The 19,456-nt window shown below is 38.2% G+C and overlaps 1 protein-coding gene across 1 annotated transcript in view; it reads left to right on the top strand.

Annotated features, from left to right (window-relative positions):
• The window catches only part of CPQ (carboxypeptidase Q), a 597,449-nt gene that overhangs the window by 174,061 nt on the left and 403,932 nt on the right, over window positions 1-19,456 (top strand). The window contains exon 3 of the mRNA XM_066266010.1: window positions 5,365-5,572. Within this exon, the coding sequence (XP_066122107.1) occupies window positions 5,365-5,572 (208 nt within the window). The remainder of the gene's footprint in view (window positions 1-5,364; window positions 5,573-19,456) is intronic.

Below are 19,456 nucleotides of genomic sequence, written 5' to 3'. Positions count from 1 at the left end.
TATTTGCTTTGTCAGGAATTTGCAATTTCCTTACATTTCAGGCTGAAACATTGTTTCAAAAAACAACTCTTTTCCTTTCTCCAGAACTGAGTTTAGGAAGAGCCAGACATTTTACTGGACCTAGTTGTATTGTGCAGTGTACTTGGAATAAGATTATGTGATAAGAGTAAGAAACCAGGCTTCCGTTTGGGTGGGCCTGAAGTGTTTTCTGTTTAGGGTTGCCTTCTGAAGTCATAATCAATTTCCTAAAACATAGCACATTTAATTGAGCCCCAGAGACGTTTTTCCCTTTCTCGTATTTTCCTTTTAACAACAGAAAACATAAAATTCTCACTTTACAATCTTCCTATTCTTTGTGCGTATGTGTTTTATGTTATTTGTTTTTAATTGAATTTATTAAGGTGATACTGGTTGACATAATTATACAGGTTTCAGGTGCCCAATTCTACAACAGATTGTGTGTCCCTCCCCCCAAAAATCAAGTGTCCATCACCATTTATCCCCCATACACCTTACTTTACTTCCCCCTCTGCCATAATCACCACACTGTTGTCTGTGTCCAGGAGTTTTTTTGTTTTGTTATTTTTTGTGTGTGCTTTTTTTTGCTTACTACCTCCATCCCTCTTACCCATGATCTTATTCCATGATCTTCCTATTCTTAACTGTTCTTGGGAGGAGCCAAATCAGAAGAGACTGCAATTGGAATCTTTTTATCAGATTCTCCCTAGAATAAATGACTTGGACCAATACCACAGCAGTCAGCATCTGTTGCCTCTGGAAGGAGACTGCAGCAGTAATTATGCACAGGGTAAGTTTTGCTTAAAAATAAAGTGATCAATTTTGATAATTAGGTATGGAGAATAAAAAGGAACCTGAGGATTTTATGCTATTTTTATGATATAATCAACTGTAGCCAAAATAGTCACTTATTAATATGAATTTTTAAAAATAGCAGTCCCAACATTTTCTTCAGAATTAACTACCATAATCCTTCTCATTACTCTAATAGACTCTGATGACTTTTGTCTTGGAGTGAAGCACCTTCCCTGCCCCCTATTAATAGATTGGGACCTAGAATGATAACAGCATCCTGATTGATGAGCAAAATCCTGGGTAGAGTAATAAAAAAACTGATAACATAGGTGGACTTTAATATATCTATTTATTTTCCCCTATTAGTCCTACTAAAATAAAAATACTCAGATTTTCTTTTAACATATTTCACATTTTTGTGACAAGATAGCATTGCAGTTAGTAGGGGAGCATAACCTTGGATTAAGAAATCTCATAATTAAAATCTAGGCTTCAGTACCTAGTAGTTGCATAAATGTATTTTTCTGCACATCAGTTTCCTCCTAATAACTAATTTGCAGAATTGCTACGAGCATTACTATAATTATACAATAGATACTCAAATATAGCTATTGTATTTTCATTATTATCATTAAATATTCTGACAGAATATACAGAAATACACAATTTCCTTGGAATTATACATTTTTGGAGTGTGAGCAGGAATAGGATATTACTGTACTGTCATATTTTGGGTTTATTTTAATTCATTCAGTATATGCATGTGTGCATGTGTATATTTGTGCCTGTGAGTGTGTGTGTGTGTGTGTACTTCATACATCATGTACCAAGCACTATTTCAGGCATTTTGATAATATTAAGGAATAAAGCTGACAGACATTTCAACCCTCTCTCCCCCATGGAACTAGCATTATTGTAGTGGATGTTGCTGGCAGCTGATGAATTCTATGGACAAATTAAGCAAGAAAAGAGGAGTGAGGTTTGGGAGTGGTTTGTAATTATATACTGAGAGGTCAGGGCAGGCCTTACTGTGAACATGACACTGGTTTTGAGTTCTTAGAAGTCCTCATGTACTACGGTTTAGAATGGGAAAATGGGAAGAAGGGAAATCCGAGTAGGGAAAAGCACAGGAGCCTGATGACTTGTAGAGCATGAGTATTTCCCCGGTGCAATATCTCAAAACACAAACTGATTTTGAACAGTGAAGTTTTCCACATGGCCTATCTGTATTTTATTAAATTAGAGCAAAAATCTTCCTTAAATGTTTGTACATAGTCTGCCTTTTCAAATGAGGTATATTGAACACAGTCCACCTGGTCTGTGACCTCTGTGGGAGGTCATCACCACGGTTGTCAGGCCTGCTAAGGAACTGTCATGAAGCAAGGGCCTCAGGGTTGGCGGAGATGCTTTGGCTATTTGCCTACATAATGGCTGAGCCCGTGGTCATTGTGAGCTCCACATAGCAGCCACTGCACACATGTGTCTGTTTAAATTTAAATATAAATTAATTAAAATAAATGACATTAAAAATTCAGTTTCTGATCACACTGGTCACATTTGAAGTTTTCAATAGCTATGTGTGTCTAATGGCTAGTGTGTTAGCACAGAGATGGAACACTTTCAATGTTGCTTAAAATTCTATTAGTATTTGTTATTTCACATGTTGTTTTCTTGTAATATTTCTACCAGCTCCCAAACCTCTCTGTTCTTTTCAGTTTGTTGTTTCTCATAGTTCATAGGCTTAAATACTAGATTTCAAATTTTGTGTGAAGTGGGGGTAACTGGGCTCTAAGAGAGAGAAAGAGAGCCTTCTGGGTTTCCATACTTGTAATCTTTATCTCTGTTCTGACTTCCCCAGGGCCTTGTGTGCTTGACTATTGTTATATAGTTCTCTGAATGATAGAAGAATCAGACTTCTGAGTTGTGGGAGAAGCGCTATCAAACCTCAAAAGTAAAATTTCATTTTTATGCAAATGCTCTATGCGCAGTCAGTTGTCTCTTATTTTAAGCAGTGCTATACAAGAAGGCATTTATTGGTTAACTGCCACACAGACACCAAGCACTGTTAGGCCCAGGAGATTCAAACAAAAATGAACATGGTCTCAAACCCTGAGGAGAGCACAGTTTAGGTAGTTGAGAGAGTCATAAATAGGCAGAGTTTCACTGTCCAATGGCTAGGTATGTCCAGGACACTGTAAAAGTCCAGAGTAGAGGAGTGCAAGAGCCAGCCTTCCCTGGCGTTGGAGAGGAGAAATGAGATGAGAGGCCAGAGGCCAGGAAATGTTCCCTAAAAGAGTTATTTTTAAATGGTATCCTGAGGAATAAATAAGTGTTTGTCACATGATGAAGTTAGGAAGATGTGGTCAACAAGGCATGATGTACCATGATGTGAACAAGGATACAGAACTAAACCTGTATGGTGATTGGGAACTTTTATGTTTACTATTAATGGAATTTGAAAGCAAAGGGATCCTGTGTCTATAAAGATATACAGTCTTTGGTATGTAGATGGAAGGGAGGCAGGGCATTGGTGACTTAGGCTGATCTGACTTTTCAGCATTTCAAATCGCTCACTCTGGCAGCTCTGTTGAGGATTAATTTGAGGGACCTGGGCTGGAGCTTAGAGCACCAGTGGTGGTGGGTGACTGGAGAAGTGATTCGTAGCAATTCAAAAGAGAGATAATAAGGACTTGGTATGAGAGTGTTTTTAAAAGGTAAAATTACTAGTGTTTAAGGATTGACTAGACATGGGAGATGTAACAGACAGAAGAATCAGAAATGACACTAAGCTTTCAGGAAAACAGATTAATTTGAACTCTTCTTCTAAGTTCATGCTGATAGGTTTTGACCTGTAGCTATTACTGATGATTTTCATTGGCAACTGCCATGTTTAGGTTAGGTTTTGGCTCTTTAGCATTCCGTCACTCTCTTGTTTGTTAAAAGAACATGAAGCAGAGACCATAGGGAAGTACCACCCTTGAATGACTTTAATTTTGCAGTGGCTTATGAAAATTTATAGAAATTTGGTTTCATTTCTTGTGGCTCCAATCCAGATGCCAAAATCACCCTATTGCTGGGACATCCCTTAGGTAAACCATTGAATCTGTTTTTCATTAGGAACAGCTGAAAATCATCAACAAAATTCTTATACTATGCCAATAATAATGCCAGTCAAGACTCAAGGTAACTCTAGGTTTCAGAAAGTTATGATTCTCAAAATATGTCTAGCTGAACCCTTACTTGTATTTCTGCACATATTTATCTTGTGGAAAAGCTAGTGGCTTTGTTACTTTCCATAATTGTACATTGCTTTTTTTTTCAGATTATAAATTAAATTCTGAATTCTGAATATTGGTGGAGTCAATCACTTTAAAGTAAAAGTACAAATTCAGTTCAGATGGTGGAAATAGAGTAGGAGAAGAACCAGCCTGGAGGGTCTATTATGATGGAGTCTATATTGAAAGCAAGATTTTCTTATGACTGCAGTGTATTTTAAAAGGATTTTCCAAGTTAATAGTTATATTTTAATGGCATCTGTTAAGTTTCCAGAACAACCCAGTTCTTTAGTTTGCAAAATTAAAGAAGGATACCAAATATATGTTGATACTTTAGTTTTTACTGATATATTTTATGACTGTGTCTAAAGCCACAAACAGTTGGCGCCTGCCACTTTCTTTTAGATATTTATATTTAGCCACTACATCTGGTCTTTGTTGCTAAATTTTTTGTTGTTGTTGTTACTCTAACTGCTCCATAAAATTGGGTCTTCAGTGGTCTGGCAGTTTTTGAATGACTTCTTAGAACCTGTGAAACTCTTCTTAACCGGGAAGCTATGGGCAAGACTTGTGATATGAGGAAATATAACATGTCTCTTCTAAGTGAGAAAATAGGATTATAGGACAATTATTTAGCATCTTCAGGAATGTTATCTGAAGAATAGTAGTGTTATGTTTGGTGTGAACAGTACTGTAAATTGAGAAGTTTGAGAAATTTCCACATCCTTTAAGAATGTTTTGTACAAAAGAGGAAAGAAAACAAGCTGACTTTTTGTGGTTCTTGGAAGAGATTACATTTACTATTTGTTAAAAGTTAATGAAGATCATTGGCTTTTAAGAACATTCATCATGATGAAAGTTGTATAGAAAAATGTCAAAATAGTTTTATGAAAAGATAAATGTGTTTATTAATCCCAAGGGGAGCTTCATAAAATGCATTTTCTTTTAAAATAATTAGTGTTATTCTATGAAACTCATGACTTCTTAGGGTAGGAAAGAAGGAAAAAAAATCTAAGCCATTTGTGATTTTATACCAGCTAAGTGAGTTGAAAAACCTTATTAGTTGTATGTTATATTATTTTCAAAACCTTTTCTCTCTCTTGGGAAACTGGCTAACTCCCATAACCTTTCTTCCATGGCAAATGGTTGTAAAACTTTGGTCTACTCACACCAGTTTTCCAGATGTAGCAGATAGAGCATATGTGACATTTCAAGTGCCAATGCAGCCTGGCTGATTGAAAACCATAAGTAAATCTTATATGACTTTTATTTATAGGCATTATAGCAGAAATTCTTGTGGTGACCTCTTTTGATGAACTGCAAAGAAGGGCCCCAGAAGCAAGAGGGAAGATTGTTGTTTATAATCAACCTTATACCAACTACTCCAAGACAGTGGAATACCGAGTCCGGGGAGCAGTGGAGGCTGCCAAAGTGGGGGCTCTAGCATCCCTCATTCGATCAGTGGCTTCCTTCTCCATTTACAGGTTGGTCATGATGTTCATTTGAAATCCTTTAAAAAAATCAGGGTATTTCATGAAAGAGAAGTCTTTATGAAATAAAAACAAACCATTCCACGAATAACTGATTGCTCATGGAATTTTCCCCCATTCTACATTTGGTCATTTGTTTGTAATATTTTCCTTGCCCTTTTCAGGATTCCAAGCATCATTTGCGCATTCCTTTAAAAAGTTTTTCACATCCCTGATGGTCCTATAACATTTCTTATATAACCAATATTTTATGTATTTTCATTGGCAGGAGAACTGAATTCACGTCTGTGTCTCATCAAAGGCTCTTAAAGACTTCAGAGGAAGTCAAGCTCTTTCCATTGTTGTTAAAGAAGTGAAATAAAAACAAAGTGGGTTAGATGGGAGCCATTTATGGTATAGTGAAAGGAGTTGAAGAAGCAAACGACCTTGGATATAGACCTAGTTTGAACAACTGTGAGGCCTTGAGATTGTTCTTAAACTCTCTGGGTCTCAGCATTTCCTTTTATTAATTGGTGATAATGAAGAGTAAAAAATTAACAAAATTATTTTAAGAATAAATGAGGTAAACTTCTGAAAGATGCTTAATTTTCTGGAAAGGTCTATATAAATGCCTCATGGCATTAAAGACAACTTAAATTTTGTCTTTTTCTTTGTGGTTCTGATTGAGGTAATTTACAAAGTATTTTATTGACTGTCAGCCTTAGGATGAAATTCAGCATTGCATTAGATTAAAGGTCTAAAAATTGACCAGCAGACATTTGCTCTTGTTGAATAGCTACATGTGGTAGTGTCACACATTAAAGATAAAATGTGTGAGAAACATGGATAAAAGAAGCACCATTTTAGTGTTGCAGTTTGGTCTCTATCAGATAAAAATAAAATTGAAAATAAGGTTTTGGGGGATCTCAAGACAAGGTCTTTAGTATTTATTGTAAAGGAAAATTTATTCTTCACAGTCACTATTTGAAAATGGAAACACAACTACTTATGGTAACCTCAATTAGCATCCTACACCTTTGAAAATAAAATAACTGAGAAAGATACATTAGCAACTAGGAAACCAAGTCAGGAGGAATTGTCCAAAAGTGCAGAGAAAAAAAGAAAGCGACTTTTTTCTTTTATGGGTTTAGGTATCTTCTCAGGGGAAGAAGATGGGACACATTAAGACCACTTGTTAGAAGTTTTGTGAGAGGAAAACTAGTTCCACTGATGTCATAGTGCTAAAAGTAATGTTTTCTGTACAGTCTTTAAAGGTTTGGTAGCTAGTGAAATAATGATTAGACAACATTCTTTGGATGGTTCATCTTCCCAGGAGAGAAGTCCTGAAATGGCTAGCTTTCTTCCCAGAATACCTTCATCATGCCTTGGAATAACATACTCAGCAAGCTGTGGCCATTCACCATGACTTCACTGGTCATGAGACCTAAATTGTGGAACTAGTCTTTTGCTTTGTGAAACTGGGTGACTGCCAGAAATATTATTTAAGAACTACTACTCATAGGACTAATAAATCCCCAGATGACTTAATGCACTGCAGTCTCCCAGGATTAATAGGCTTTTTTTCCTCTTTCTGGTGTAATGAAGATGTTTGGAAACCCAGACTGTAACCTAGGCACCCAGAAGAATTTTTTCCAGTGTAGGACTTAGAAATCTGTTGTTAGCCTCTAAGATTTGGGACCAGCAACTTGTAATGTGTATTCATAACACATTTTCTTAGTATTTCTAGGTATAGACTGATTATATTTTTCCTTGATTTTATAGCCAACCATATTTCACTGGACTCTTGACTTTTATAATGCCATATTTTCAACATTTATAAATACATAATAACCTGGCCCCTTTTACATAGTACTTATATTAGAATCTTTCACATATATTATCTTATTTGTCTGACAACAACCCAACGGACCAAGCAGAAGGAGCATTATTATCCCTATTTTATAGGTACGGGAAATAAAAATTTAGAAAATTCAGCATATTTACATGTTTGAGTCTTATATGCTGAAAAATTAAAACCAAATGAAACATTCTATTATTCACTTCTAGCTAATTGTTTCATAGGGTCAATTTTCCTTAAAAAGTATTTTAGAGGGGCGGCAAGATGGTGATGGAGTAGGCAGATGTATCAACTTCCACCTCCTAGAACAAAAGTGGATTATAACTTAATTTTAAGAACCATTATCTGGAAAAACCAACTTTGGACTAAACTAAAAGAACTTTTTAACCAAGGAACACCAAAGAAGCCACATTGAGACTGGTAGGAAAAGCAGCACTCAGGAGCGAATGGCAGCCCAGAGAGACTAGTGTGGTGGGAAGTGAATTTAGCAGAGAAGGAAGGGTCCTGGGCCCCAGTAACAAAGCCGCAGCCTGCAGCCCCAGAGCCTAGAAGAAGTGTATGGACAGTATTTAGCTGTGAAACAAATCAGGATACTGTTTGTTTGAAAGAGACAGATTTCTCAGACCCAAGATTCTTCTTAAAGGGACCATGCTGAAAACCTCTTTCACAACCACCCACCTGGGGCTCCAGGGGATGGGGAGAGATGAGAGAACTAGAGTAGTAGGAAGAGAATGTAATCTAGGAGGCACAGGGAGAAACACTTTGAGGGACAATCACTCTAACCCCTGGGCCGAGTCAACCCCAAATCTAAAGTGAATATTTCCCCTGGAACCAGCAATACCAGCAAAGAGAAGCAGGACACCAGCCAAACAAGCACTGCTATGGCACTCAGAGAAGAGTTGCTTAGAAAGAGGGAGCCACCAGGAATATAGTATTGAGTACTTAGGTCTGAGCTGCAGCACCCCCACCCACACTGCTGAGGACTCACCAGAGAGCAGGCAGTGGTGGGGGCAGAAGCCGGGCCAGCCACAACTGAAGCCCGGTGTGAGCTCAGTCTCACCTGGCAGGGGTAGAAGGATATACAAAAGTGTTCTGGGGGGATGACGTCAGAGTAATGGCGGAGTAGGAAGCGATACCGATAAATCTCCCCCAAAACTCAACAAGATCTTCAACCAGAAACAGAAAAACCTATACTTGGAGCTTCCAGATTCTTCGCAATACACCCAAAGGTATGATTGAGTGAAAAATTGGCTAAATATATAACCAAACCCCGAAGGAAATAGGGAGTAAGAAATGCTCCGCCTTCCTCACTAACCTAAACAGGGTGGCTTTCTCTGGTAACTGTGAATATAGAAACTGAGGCGGGCAAAGGGGGTGAATAGATCCAGGCCGCCGCAGCAAAAACGGCCGAACCAGGCTGTGGCTCAGAGATCCAAGCCGAGGAAAATCTGATCCTGTGGCAACCCGGGCAATACAAGCTAACACTCACGCCAAACCCAAACAAAGAAAGACAAGCGGAGCGGCCATTTTACCCGGTCTCCTGGTCGGTGCGCAGTTAGTGGAAGAGAGATTTCTTCCTAAGCCGCGGAAGTGGGTGCCCGTGTTGCCCCACGGAGAGGCAGGGTCAGAGGCCTTTCTGTGGGCTGAGGGCAGAGTCTCTGGGCAGCCCCAGCGCCCTGGGAAAGCCACGCACGGGAGGGAGTGAGAACTAATCCCAACGGTGGAGATTTTCCGTGCTGGAGGCTGTTTCACTCAGAGGGAACCGCGGCTGGCCTCATATCCTGGTTTGCGCGCGCAGATAAGGAGTGAGCGATTCCTCCGAGTGCCTCGGTAGTGCGCGCCCGTGTTATCGCACAGAGGGGCAGAGTCAGGGGCCTTTGTGTGGGCCAAAGCGGAATCTCGGGCCGCCCCAGCGCCTTGCAAAAGCCGCACACGGGGACGGAGCGAGACTCAATTCCAACGCTGCAACTTTTTCCTGCAGTTGGGGGTTTCACTCAGAGCGTGAGACTGCTGGCCGGATATCCTGGTCTGCGCGCGCAGATAGTGAATGAGAGTTTCCTCCAAGCGCCCCCCGGAAGTGGGCGCCCGCTTGTGTTACCGGATAGAGTGGCAGAGCCAGAGGTCTTCGAGTGGGCGGAAAGCCTGCCTGATTATGCTAGCAGCTCTGACTGACTGAGCCTTACCCAGAGCCCTGTGCTGAATGGAAATAGAGTGGGGAGTTGCCAGCAATTTGAGCCTCTTACTATCCAGGCAGAGGCAGCAGCAACCCCATACCTGGACTATCAGGCTACTAATTGAGGAAGGAAAGACTAGGAGAAAGGCTCCAGGAACACGGACTCTCTCACTGTCGGAGCCTATAAATGCTAATGAGCCTCGACTCCCAACGAGAATAAAGCACAATACATGACATTGCCATAGAGACTTATCAACTGCAAACCTCTACCTGAGCGTGCCAAAGGGGCAGAACCCGGGGTACAGAGTCACCGACCAGGAAGAGGGAGAGAAAAGAAAAAGCAAGAAGATAACCTCTCAAAATCAAGAATAATCTGCAGACTTTATAACCTATCCCATTTTATTATATTTGTTCGTTTGTTTCTCTTATCTTCATTCTTGAGACTTTTTTTTCCTCCTCCAATTTGGCCGATTAACTTTCTACCGGTCTTACTCTCTCCTCTCCCTGAACTACACTACCCATAAGTGTTACATCTCCCATTATCATTTCTCTTCTCTTCCTTTCTCTCTATGAGGGTTGCACTCCAAAACCCTTAACTCTCTCTCTCTCTCTCCTTTCTTTTTTCTTCTTTTAGTGGTTCCCTCTTTTTTTCTCTCTCTCTCTTTCTTTTCTCCCTCTATATTAGTTTCTTCCTTTCTCCTTTACATCTCCTCTCATTCAAACCTCAATAACAAACAAATTATCTTATCTGGGACTCAAACCTATGTTTGTGGCATTTTGGGGGGGTTTTACTTCACCTTTTTAACTCACTAGCAGTGCTCCCATCCCTGGCTCTCCATATTATCTAGTTCTTGTTCCACTAAATACAATAGTTAGTTTTTAATTTGTCCCCCCATTTTTCCATTTTCCTCTTATTCCTCTCATCATAACTCTTAGAAAACCAACACCTAAAAGCAAATCATTTTTTTCTTGACCCAAATTTTTTCCTTATTTGCTTTTTGTGGGTCCATACGTTCTTTTTTTTTTCTTTTTTCTTTTTTTTTTTTCCTTTTTTTTTTTTTTTTCTTTCTCTCTTTTTTGCCCCTTTATTACTTTTCCCCAATTCAGGCCCTCCATCACAGGCATTGTTTGTTATAACTCACAGTCCACCACAAGATTTTCTCAAGAAAGAGGGGAGAGGAGAGGAGAGGAAAAAAAGAGGGGGGGAATAATTTCCTTTTTTAAAAAATTTTTATTTTATTTTATTTTTCTTTATTTCATTATTAATTTTTTTTAAAAAAAAACAACTCTTCGATTTGTTATTTTTTTATTTTTTTTAACTTTTTATTATTTATTAAATCTCATTAATACTATCAACAAAACCACCCTCAGATGCCATTAAGGAAGAGAAAATCGAATATCATGGATACAAAAGAAAGAGAGGTAACACAGCTAGATGAGGAAAAATCTATGAAGAAAAAATTTAATATATTGGAAACCTTGGAGCTAAATGACAGAGAATTCAAGATAGAAATCCTAAAAATTCTCCGAGATATACAAGAAAACCCAGAAAGGCAATATAGGGAGCTCAGAAAACAACTCCATGAACACAAAGAATATATGTCCAAGGAAATTGAAACTATAAAAACAAATCAAACAGAGATGAAAAACTCAATTCACGAGCTGAAAAATGAAGTAACAAGCTTAGCTAATAGAACAGGTCAGATAGAAGAGAGGATTAGTGAAATAGAAGACAAGCAACTTGAGGCACAACAGAGAGAAGAAGAAAGAGACTCAAAAATTAAAAAAAATGAGATAGCCCTACAAGAATTATCTGACTCCATCAAAAAGAATAACATAAGAATAATAGGTATATCAGAGGGAGAAGAGAGAGAAAATGGAATGGAGAACATACTTAAACAAATAATTGATGAGAACTTCCCAAGCCTGTGGAAAGAACTAAAGCCTCAAGTTCAAGAAGCAAACAGAACTCCAAGTTTTCTTAACCCCAACAAACCTACTCCAAGGCATATCATAATGAAATTGACACAAACCAACAGCAAAGAAAAAATTCTCAAGGCAGCCAGGGAAAAGAAGAATACAACATATAAAGGAAGGCCCATTAGATTATCATCAGATTTCTCAGCAGAAACTCTACAAGCTAGAAGAGAGTGGACCCCAATATTTAAAGTCCTGAAAGAGAGGAACTTTCAGCCACGAATACTATACCCATCAAAGCTATCCTTCAAATACGAAGGAGAAATAAAAACATTCACAGATACAGAAAAGATGAGGGAATTTATCATCAGAAAACCCCCACTCCAGGAATCACTAAAGGGGGTTCTCCAATCAGATACAAAGAACAAAAAAAAAACAGAGCCACAAGTAAAAGCTCCAAGAAGAACACAATAAAACCAAATTTAAACTGTGACAACAACAAAAAGAATGAGGGGGAGAAGACGGAGATTAACAGTAGCAAAGGACGATGGAGTGCAAAAGTACTCACAAAATAGTTCGCTACAATGAACAGGGTAGGGACCCTTTTCATTACTCAAAGGTAACCACCATTGAAAAAACCACCACAGAAGCACATGAGATAAAAAAGATAGCAACAGAGGAAAGATGTATGGAATACAACCAAATAAAAACAAAAGATAGAAAAACGAAAGAGAAGGATCAAACAAGACACAAAACTAACAGAAAGCAAGATATAAAATGGCAATAGGGAACTCACAAGTATCAATAATTACACTAAATGTAAATGGATTAAACTCACCAATAAAAAGGCACAGAGTAGCAGAATGGATTAAAAAAGAAAATCCAACTGTATGCTGCCTACAGGAAACTCATCTAAGTAACAAGGATAAAAACAAATTCAAAGTGAAAGGCTGGAAAACAATACTCCAAGCAAATAACATCCAAAAAAAAGCAGGTGTGGCAATACTCATATCGGATAATGCTGACTACAAGACAGGAAAAGTACTTAGAGACAAAAATGGCCATTTCATAATGGCTAAGGGGACACTGAATCAAGAAGACATAACAATTCTTAATATATATGCACCAAACCAAGGAGCACCAAAATATATAAGACAGCTACTTATTGATCTTAAAACAAAAACTGACGAAAATACAATCATACCTGGAGACCTCAATACACCGCTGACGGCTCTAGATCGGTCATCCAAACAGAGAATCAACAAAGACATAGTGGCCTTAAACAAAACACTAGAGCACCTGGATATGATAGACATCTACAGGACATTTCATCCCAAAGTGACTGAGTATACATTTTTCTCCAGTGTACATGGATCATTCTCAAGAATTGACCATATGTTGGGCCACAAAAACAATATCAGCAAATTCAGAAAAATTGAAGTTGTACCAAGCATATTTTCTGATCATAAAGCCTTGAAACTAGAATTCAACTGCAAAAAAGAGGAAAAAAATCCCACAAAAATGTGGAAACTAAACAACATACTTTTAAAAAATGAATGGGTCAAAGAAGAAATAAGTGCAGAGATCAAAAGATATATACAGACTAATGAAAATGACAATACGACATATCAGAATCTATGGGATGCAGCAAAAGCAGTGATAAGAGGGAAGTTCATATCGCTTCAGGCATATATGAACAAACAAGAGAGAGCCCAAGTGAACCACTTAACTTCCCACCTTAAGGAACTAGAAAAAGAAGAACAAAGACAACCCAAAACCAGCCGAAGAAAGGAGATAATAAAAATCATAGCAGAAATAAATGAATTAGAGAACAGAAAAACTATAGAAAAAATTAATAGAACAAGGAGCTGGTTCTTTGAAAAGATCAACAAAATTGACAAACCCTTGGCAAGACTTACCAAGGAAAAAAGAGAAAGAACTCATATAAACAAAATCCAAAATGAAAGAGGAGAAATCACCACGGACACCGTAGATATACAAAGAATTATTGTAGAATACTATGAAAAACTTTATGCCACTAAATTCAACAACCTAGAAGAAATGGATAAATTCCTAGAACAATACAACCTTCCTAGACTGAGTCAAGAAGAAGCAGAAAGCCTAAACAGACCTATCAGTAGAGAAGAAATAGAAAAAACCATTAAAAACCTCCCCAAAAATAAAAGTCCAGGCCCTGACGGCTATACCAGCAAATTTTATCAAACATTCAAAGAAGACTTGGTTCCTATTCTACTCAAAGTCTTCCAAAAAATTGAAGAAGAAGCAATACTTCCAAACACATTTTATGAGGCCAACATAACCCTCATACCAAAACCAGGCAAAGATGGCACAAAAAAAGAAAACTACAGACCAATATCTCTAATGAATACAGATGCTAAAATACTAAACAAAATACTAGCAAATCGAATACAACAACATATTAAAAAAATAATACATCATGATCAAGTGGGATTCATCCCAGAATCTCAAGGATGGTTCAACATACGTAAAATGGTTAATGTAATACACCATATCAACAAAACAAAGAACAAAAACCACATGATCTTATCAATAGACGCAGAAAAGGCTTTCGATAAAATACAACACAATTTTATGTTTAAGACTCTCAACAAAATGGGTATAGAAGGAAAATATCTCAACATGATAAAGGCCATATATGATAAACCATCAGCTAACATCATATTAAATGGCACTAAACTGAAGGCTTTCCCCCTTAAATCAGGAACAAGACAGGGTTGTCCACTCTCTCCACTCTTATTTAATGTGGTACTAGAGGTTCTAGCCAGAGCAATCAGACAAGACAAAGAAATAAAAGGCATCCATATCGGAAAAGAAGAAGTAAAGGTATCACTTTTTGCAGATGATATGATCCTATACATCGAAAACCCCAAAGAATCCACAAAAAGGCTACTAGAAACAATAAGCCAATACAGTAAGGTCGCAGGATACAAAATTAACATACAGAAGTCAATAGCCTTTCTATATGCCAACAATGAAACAACTGAGAAGGAACTCAAAAGAATAATCCCCTTCACGATTGCAACAAAAAAAATAAAATACTTAGGAATAAACATAACAAAGAATGTAAAGGACTTATATAATGAAAACTATAAACCATTGTTAAGGGAAATCGAAAAAGACATAATGAGATGGAAGAATATACCTTGTTCTTGGCTAGGAAGAATAAATGTAATCAAGATGGCTATATTACCCAAAGCAATATACAAATTTAATGCAATTCCCATCAAAATTCCAATGACATTTTTTAAAGAAATAGAGCAAAAAATCATCAGATTTATATGGAACTATAAAAAACCCCGAATAGCCAAAGCAATCCTAAAGACAAAGAATGAAGCTGGGGGCATAACAATACCTGACTTCAAACTCTATTATAGGGCCACGACAATCAAAACAGCATGGTATTGGCAGAAAAATAGACACTCAGACCAATGGAACAGAATAGAAAGTCCAGAAATAAAACCACATATATATAGTCAAATAATTTTTGATAAAGGGGCCAACAACACACAATGGAGAAAAGAAAGCCTCTTCAATAAATGGTGCTGGGAAAACTGGAAAGCCACATGCAAAAGAATGAAACTGGACTACAGTCTCTCCCCCTGTACAAAAATTAACTCAAAATGGATCAAAGATCTAAACATAAGACCTGAAACAATTAAGTACATAGAAGAAGACATAGGTACTCAACTCATGGACCTGGGTTTTAAAGAGCATTTTATGAATTTGACTCCAATGGCAAGAGAAGTGAAGGCAAAAATTAATGAATGGGACTACATCAGACTAAGAAGTTTTTGCTCAGCAAGGGAAACTGATAACAAAATAAACAGAAAGCCAACTAAATGGGAAATGATATTTTCAAACAACAGCTCAGATAAGGGCCTAATATCCAAAATATACAAAGAACTCATAAAACTCAACAACAAACAAACAAACAATCCAATAAAAAAATGGGAAGAGGATATGAATAGACACTTCTCCCAGGAAGAAATACAAATGGCCAACAGATATATGAAAAGATGCTCATCTTCTTTAGCTATTAGAGAAATGCAAATCAAAACGGCAATGAGATACCACCTCACACCTGTTCGATTAGCTGTTATTAGCAAGTCAGGTAATAGCAAATGTTGGAGAGGCTGTGGAGAAAAAGGAACCCTCATACACTGTTGGTGGGAATGTAAAGTAGTACAACCATTATGGAAGAAAGTATGGTGGTTCCTCAAAAAACTGAAAATAGAACTACCTTATGACCCAGCAATCCCTCTACTGGGTATATATCCCCAAAACTCAGAAACATTGATACGTAAAGACACATGCAGCCCCATGTTTATTGCAGCATTGTTCACAGTGGCCAGGACATGGAAACAACCAAAAAGCCCATCAATAGATGACTGGATAAAGAAGATGTGGCACATATACACTATGGAATACTACTCAGCCATAAGAAATGATGACATCGGAACATTTACAGCAAAATGGTGGGATCTTGATAACATGATACGAAGCGAAATAAGTAAATCAGAAAAAAAACAGGAACTGTATTATTCCATACGTAGGTGGGACATAATAGTGAAACTAAGAGACATTGATAAGAGTGTGGTGGTTACGGGGGGGAGGGGGGAATGGAAGAGGGATAGGGGGTGGGAGGGGCACAAAGAAAACAAGATAGAAGGTGACAGAGGACAATCTGACTTTGGGTGGTGGGTATGCAACATAATTGAATGACAAGATAACCTGGACTTGTTATCTTTGAATATATGTATCCTGATTTATTGATGTCACCCCATTAAAAAAATAAAATTATAAAATAAAAAAAAAAAAAGAAAAAAAGAAAGAAAGAAAAAAAAGTGTTCTGGTCCAGCTGCAGGGCCAAGAGAGCAAGAGTGGTCCTGCCTGCAATCCCACTTGCAGGCAAAAGGCAAAAGCCTGGGAACTGCAGAGACCCATGGCTGAGCACAGGCACGCAGCCCCACCTGGCCCACAGAGCTGAAGCTTGTGGCCCAACACATGAGCACAGCTCCTCCTGTGGGGACATGGCAAATGCTTGGGGACAGGCGGAAACCCATGGCTGGCATAGGTGCACAGCCCTGCCTGCAGTGCCAAAGCTTGCCGCCTCACACATGGAGGCAGGGTGAGGGCTGAGGCCAGCTGAGGCTTGTAGACCCAGGCATGTGAACACAGCCCCTTCCATGAAGAAGAGGCAGAAACCGCAGCACAGCTGCAGCTGGCCAGCAACGCAGCAGTTGAGGGGGTCACAAGCCTGCAGATAGACCACACCTAGGGAACACAGAGGCCATTGGATGCCACACCCTTCTTATACACAGACAAAATGAGAATGCAGAGAAATGCAACCCAAATGAATCAAGAGAAATCCCCAAAAAAGGACTTGTATGAGTTCGAAATAAAAAAAATTACTGGATGCAGAGTTTAAAATAATGATTGTTAGGATGCTCAAAGATCTTAGAGCAAAAATGGATGGACATAATTAGCACCTAAATAAAAAGATAGCAAGAAAGGACACTGAAATAATAAAAACGAGTCAGTCAGAAATGAAATATACAGTATCAGAAATGAAGACCACAATGGAAGGAATTAAAAGCAGGATGGATGAAGCTGAGAATTGAATCAGTGAGATAGAGGACAAGATAAACGAAGGCATGGAAGCAGAGCAGCAAAAATAAAAGAGACTCAAAAAGTCTGAGGAAACACTAAGAGAGCTCTGAGACAATAGGAAGAGAAATAACATTCACATTGTAGGGGTTCTGAAGAAGAAGAGAAAGAACAAGGGATAGAGACTTTGTTCAATTATATCATAGCTGAAAAATTTCCTAAACTGATGCAGGAAAAAGTCACACAAGTTCAAGAAGCACAGAGAATTCCATTAAAGAGAAACCAAAAAAAAACTACACCAGGACACATTATAATTAAAATACCAAAGCTAAGAGATAAAGAGAAAATATTAAAAGCTGCTAGAGAAAAAAAGCTATCACCTACAAAAGAGCCCCCATAAGGATGACATCCAACTTCTCAACAGAAACTCTTGAGGCCAAAAGGGAATGGGAAAAATATTCAAAGTTATGTAGAACAAGAACCTACAGCAAAGAATTGTTTATCCAGCAAGGCTATCATTTAAAATTGAAGAAGAAATAAAAAGCTTCCCAGACCAAAAACAACAACAACAACAACAACAAAAACCCTCAAGGAAGTCATTACAACCAAACCAATGCTGCAAGAAATGTTAAGGGGCCTGTTTTGAACAGATCAAAGGGGGAAAAGAATATAGAAAAGAGAAATACAGCTTTAAAGAAAAAAATGGCAATAAAAAACTACATATCAATAATAACCTTAAATGTAAATGAATTAAATGATTCAATCAAAAGACATAGGGTAGCTGTGTGGATAAAAAAAAAACAGAACCTAGGCCCTGGCCAGTTGGCTCAGCGGTAGAGCGTTGGCCTGGTGTGCGGGGGACCTGGGTTCGATTCCCGGCCAGGGCACATAGGAGAAGTGTCCATTTGCTTCTCCACCCTACCCCCTCCTTCCTCTCTGTCTCTCTCTCTTCTCCTCCTGCAGCCAAGGCTCCATTGGAGCAAAGATGGCCCAGGTGCTGGGGATGGCTCCTTGGCCTCTGCCCCAGGCGCTAGAGTGGCTCTGGTTGCAGCAGAGTGACACCCCAGAGGGGCAGAGCATCGCCCCCTGGTGGGCAAAGCGTCGCCCCTGGTGAGTGTGCCGGGTGGATCCCAGACAGGCACATGCGGGGAGTCTGTCTGACTGTCTCTCCCCGTTTCCAGCTTCAGAAAGAAAAAAAACAAACAAAAAAACCCCAGAACCTATACATATGCTGTCTACAAGAGACACACCTTAAAACAAAAGATGCACATAGACTGAAGGTAAAAGGTTGGAAAAAAATATTTTATGCAAATGAAAATGAATAAAAAGCTGGAGTAGCAATACTTATATCATAAAAAAATGGACTTTACAACAAAGGCTATACTCAGAGATAAAGAAGATCACTACATAATGATAAAGGGAGCAATCCAAAAGGAAGATATAACCATTATAAATATCTATGCACCTAATATAGAAGCACCTAAATATATAAAGCAGACTTTGATGGATATAAAGGGTGAGATCAACAGCACTACTATAATAGTAGAGGATTTTAATACCCCACTAACATCACTAGATAGGTCCTCAAGAAAGAAAATTGACAAAGAAATAGCAGACTTAAAGGACACACTAGATCAAATGGATTTAATAGATATCTTCAGAACCTTTCACCCTGAAGAAGCAGAATATACATTATTTTCAAGTGCTCATGGTACATTCTCTAGGATAGACCACATGTTAGGGCACAAAAGTGGTCTCAACAAATTTAAGAAGATTGAAATCATATCAAGCACTTTCTCTGATCACAATGCCATGAAACTGGAAATCAACCACAACAGAAAAACTGAAAAATACTCAAACACTTGGAAACTACATAGCATGTTATTAAATAATGAATGGGTTCACAATGAGATCAAAGAAGATATAAAATGTTCCTAGAAACAAATGATAATGAGCATACAACAACTCAAAATTTATGGGACACAACAAAAGCAGTACTGAGAGGGAAGTTCATAGCATTAAAGGCATACCTTAGGAAGCAAGAAAAAGCTCAGAGAAACAACTTAACCCTGCATCTAAAAGAACTAGAAAAAGAACAGCAAGTAAAGCCCAGAGTAGTAGAAGGATTGAAATAATAAAGATCAGAGCGGAAATAAATGACATAGAGGCTAAAGAAACAATACAGATGATCAATGAAACAAGGAGCTTGTTTTCTGAAAAGGTAAACAAGATTGACAAACCTTTAACCAGACTCATCAAAAAAGAGAGAGAGAGAGAGAGAGAGAGAGAGGACCCAAATAAA

The sequence above is a fragment of the Saccopteryx bilineata genome, chromosome 3 (genome assembly GCF_036850765.1).
Source record: "Saccopteryx bilineata isolate mSacBil1 chromosome 3, mSacBil1_pri_phased_curated, whole genome shotgun sequence".
NCBI classification, from domain to species: domain Eukaryota; kingdom Metazoa; phylum Chordata; class Mammalia; order Chiroptera; family Emballonuridae; genus Saccopteryx; species Saccopteryx bilineata.
The sequence above is the reverse complement of the archived record's forward strand: the minus strand, read 5'-3'. Positions and strand labels throughout refer to the sequence as shown.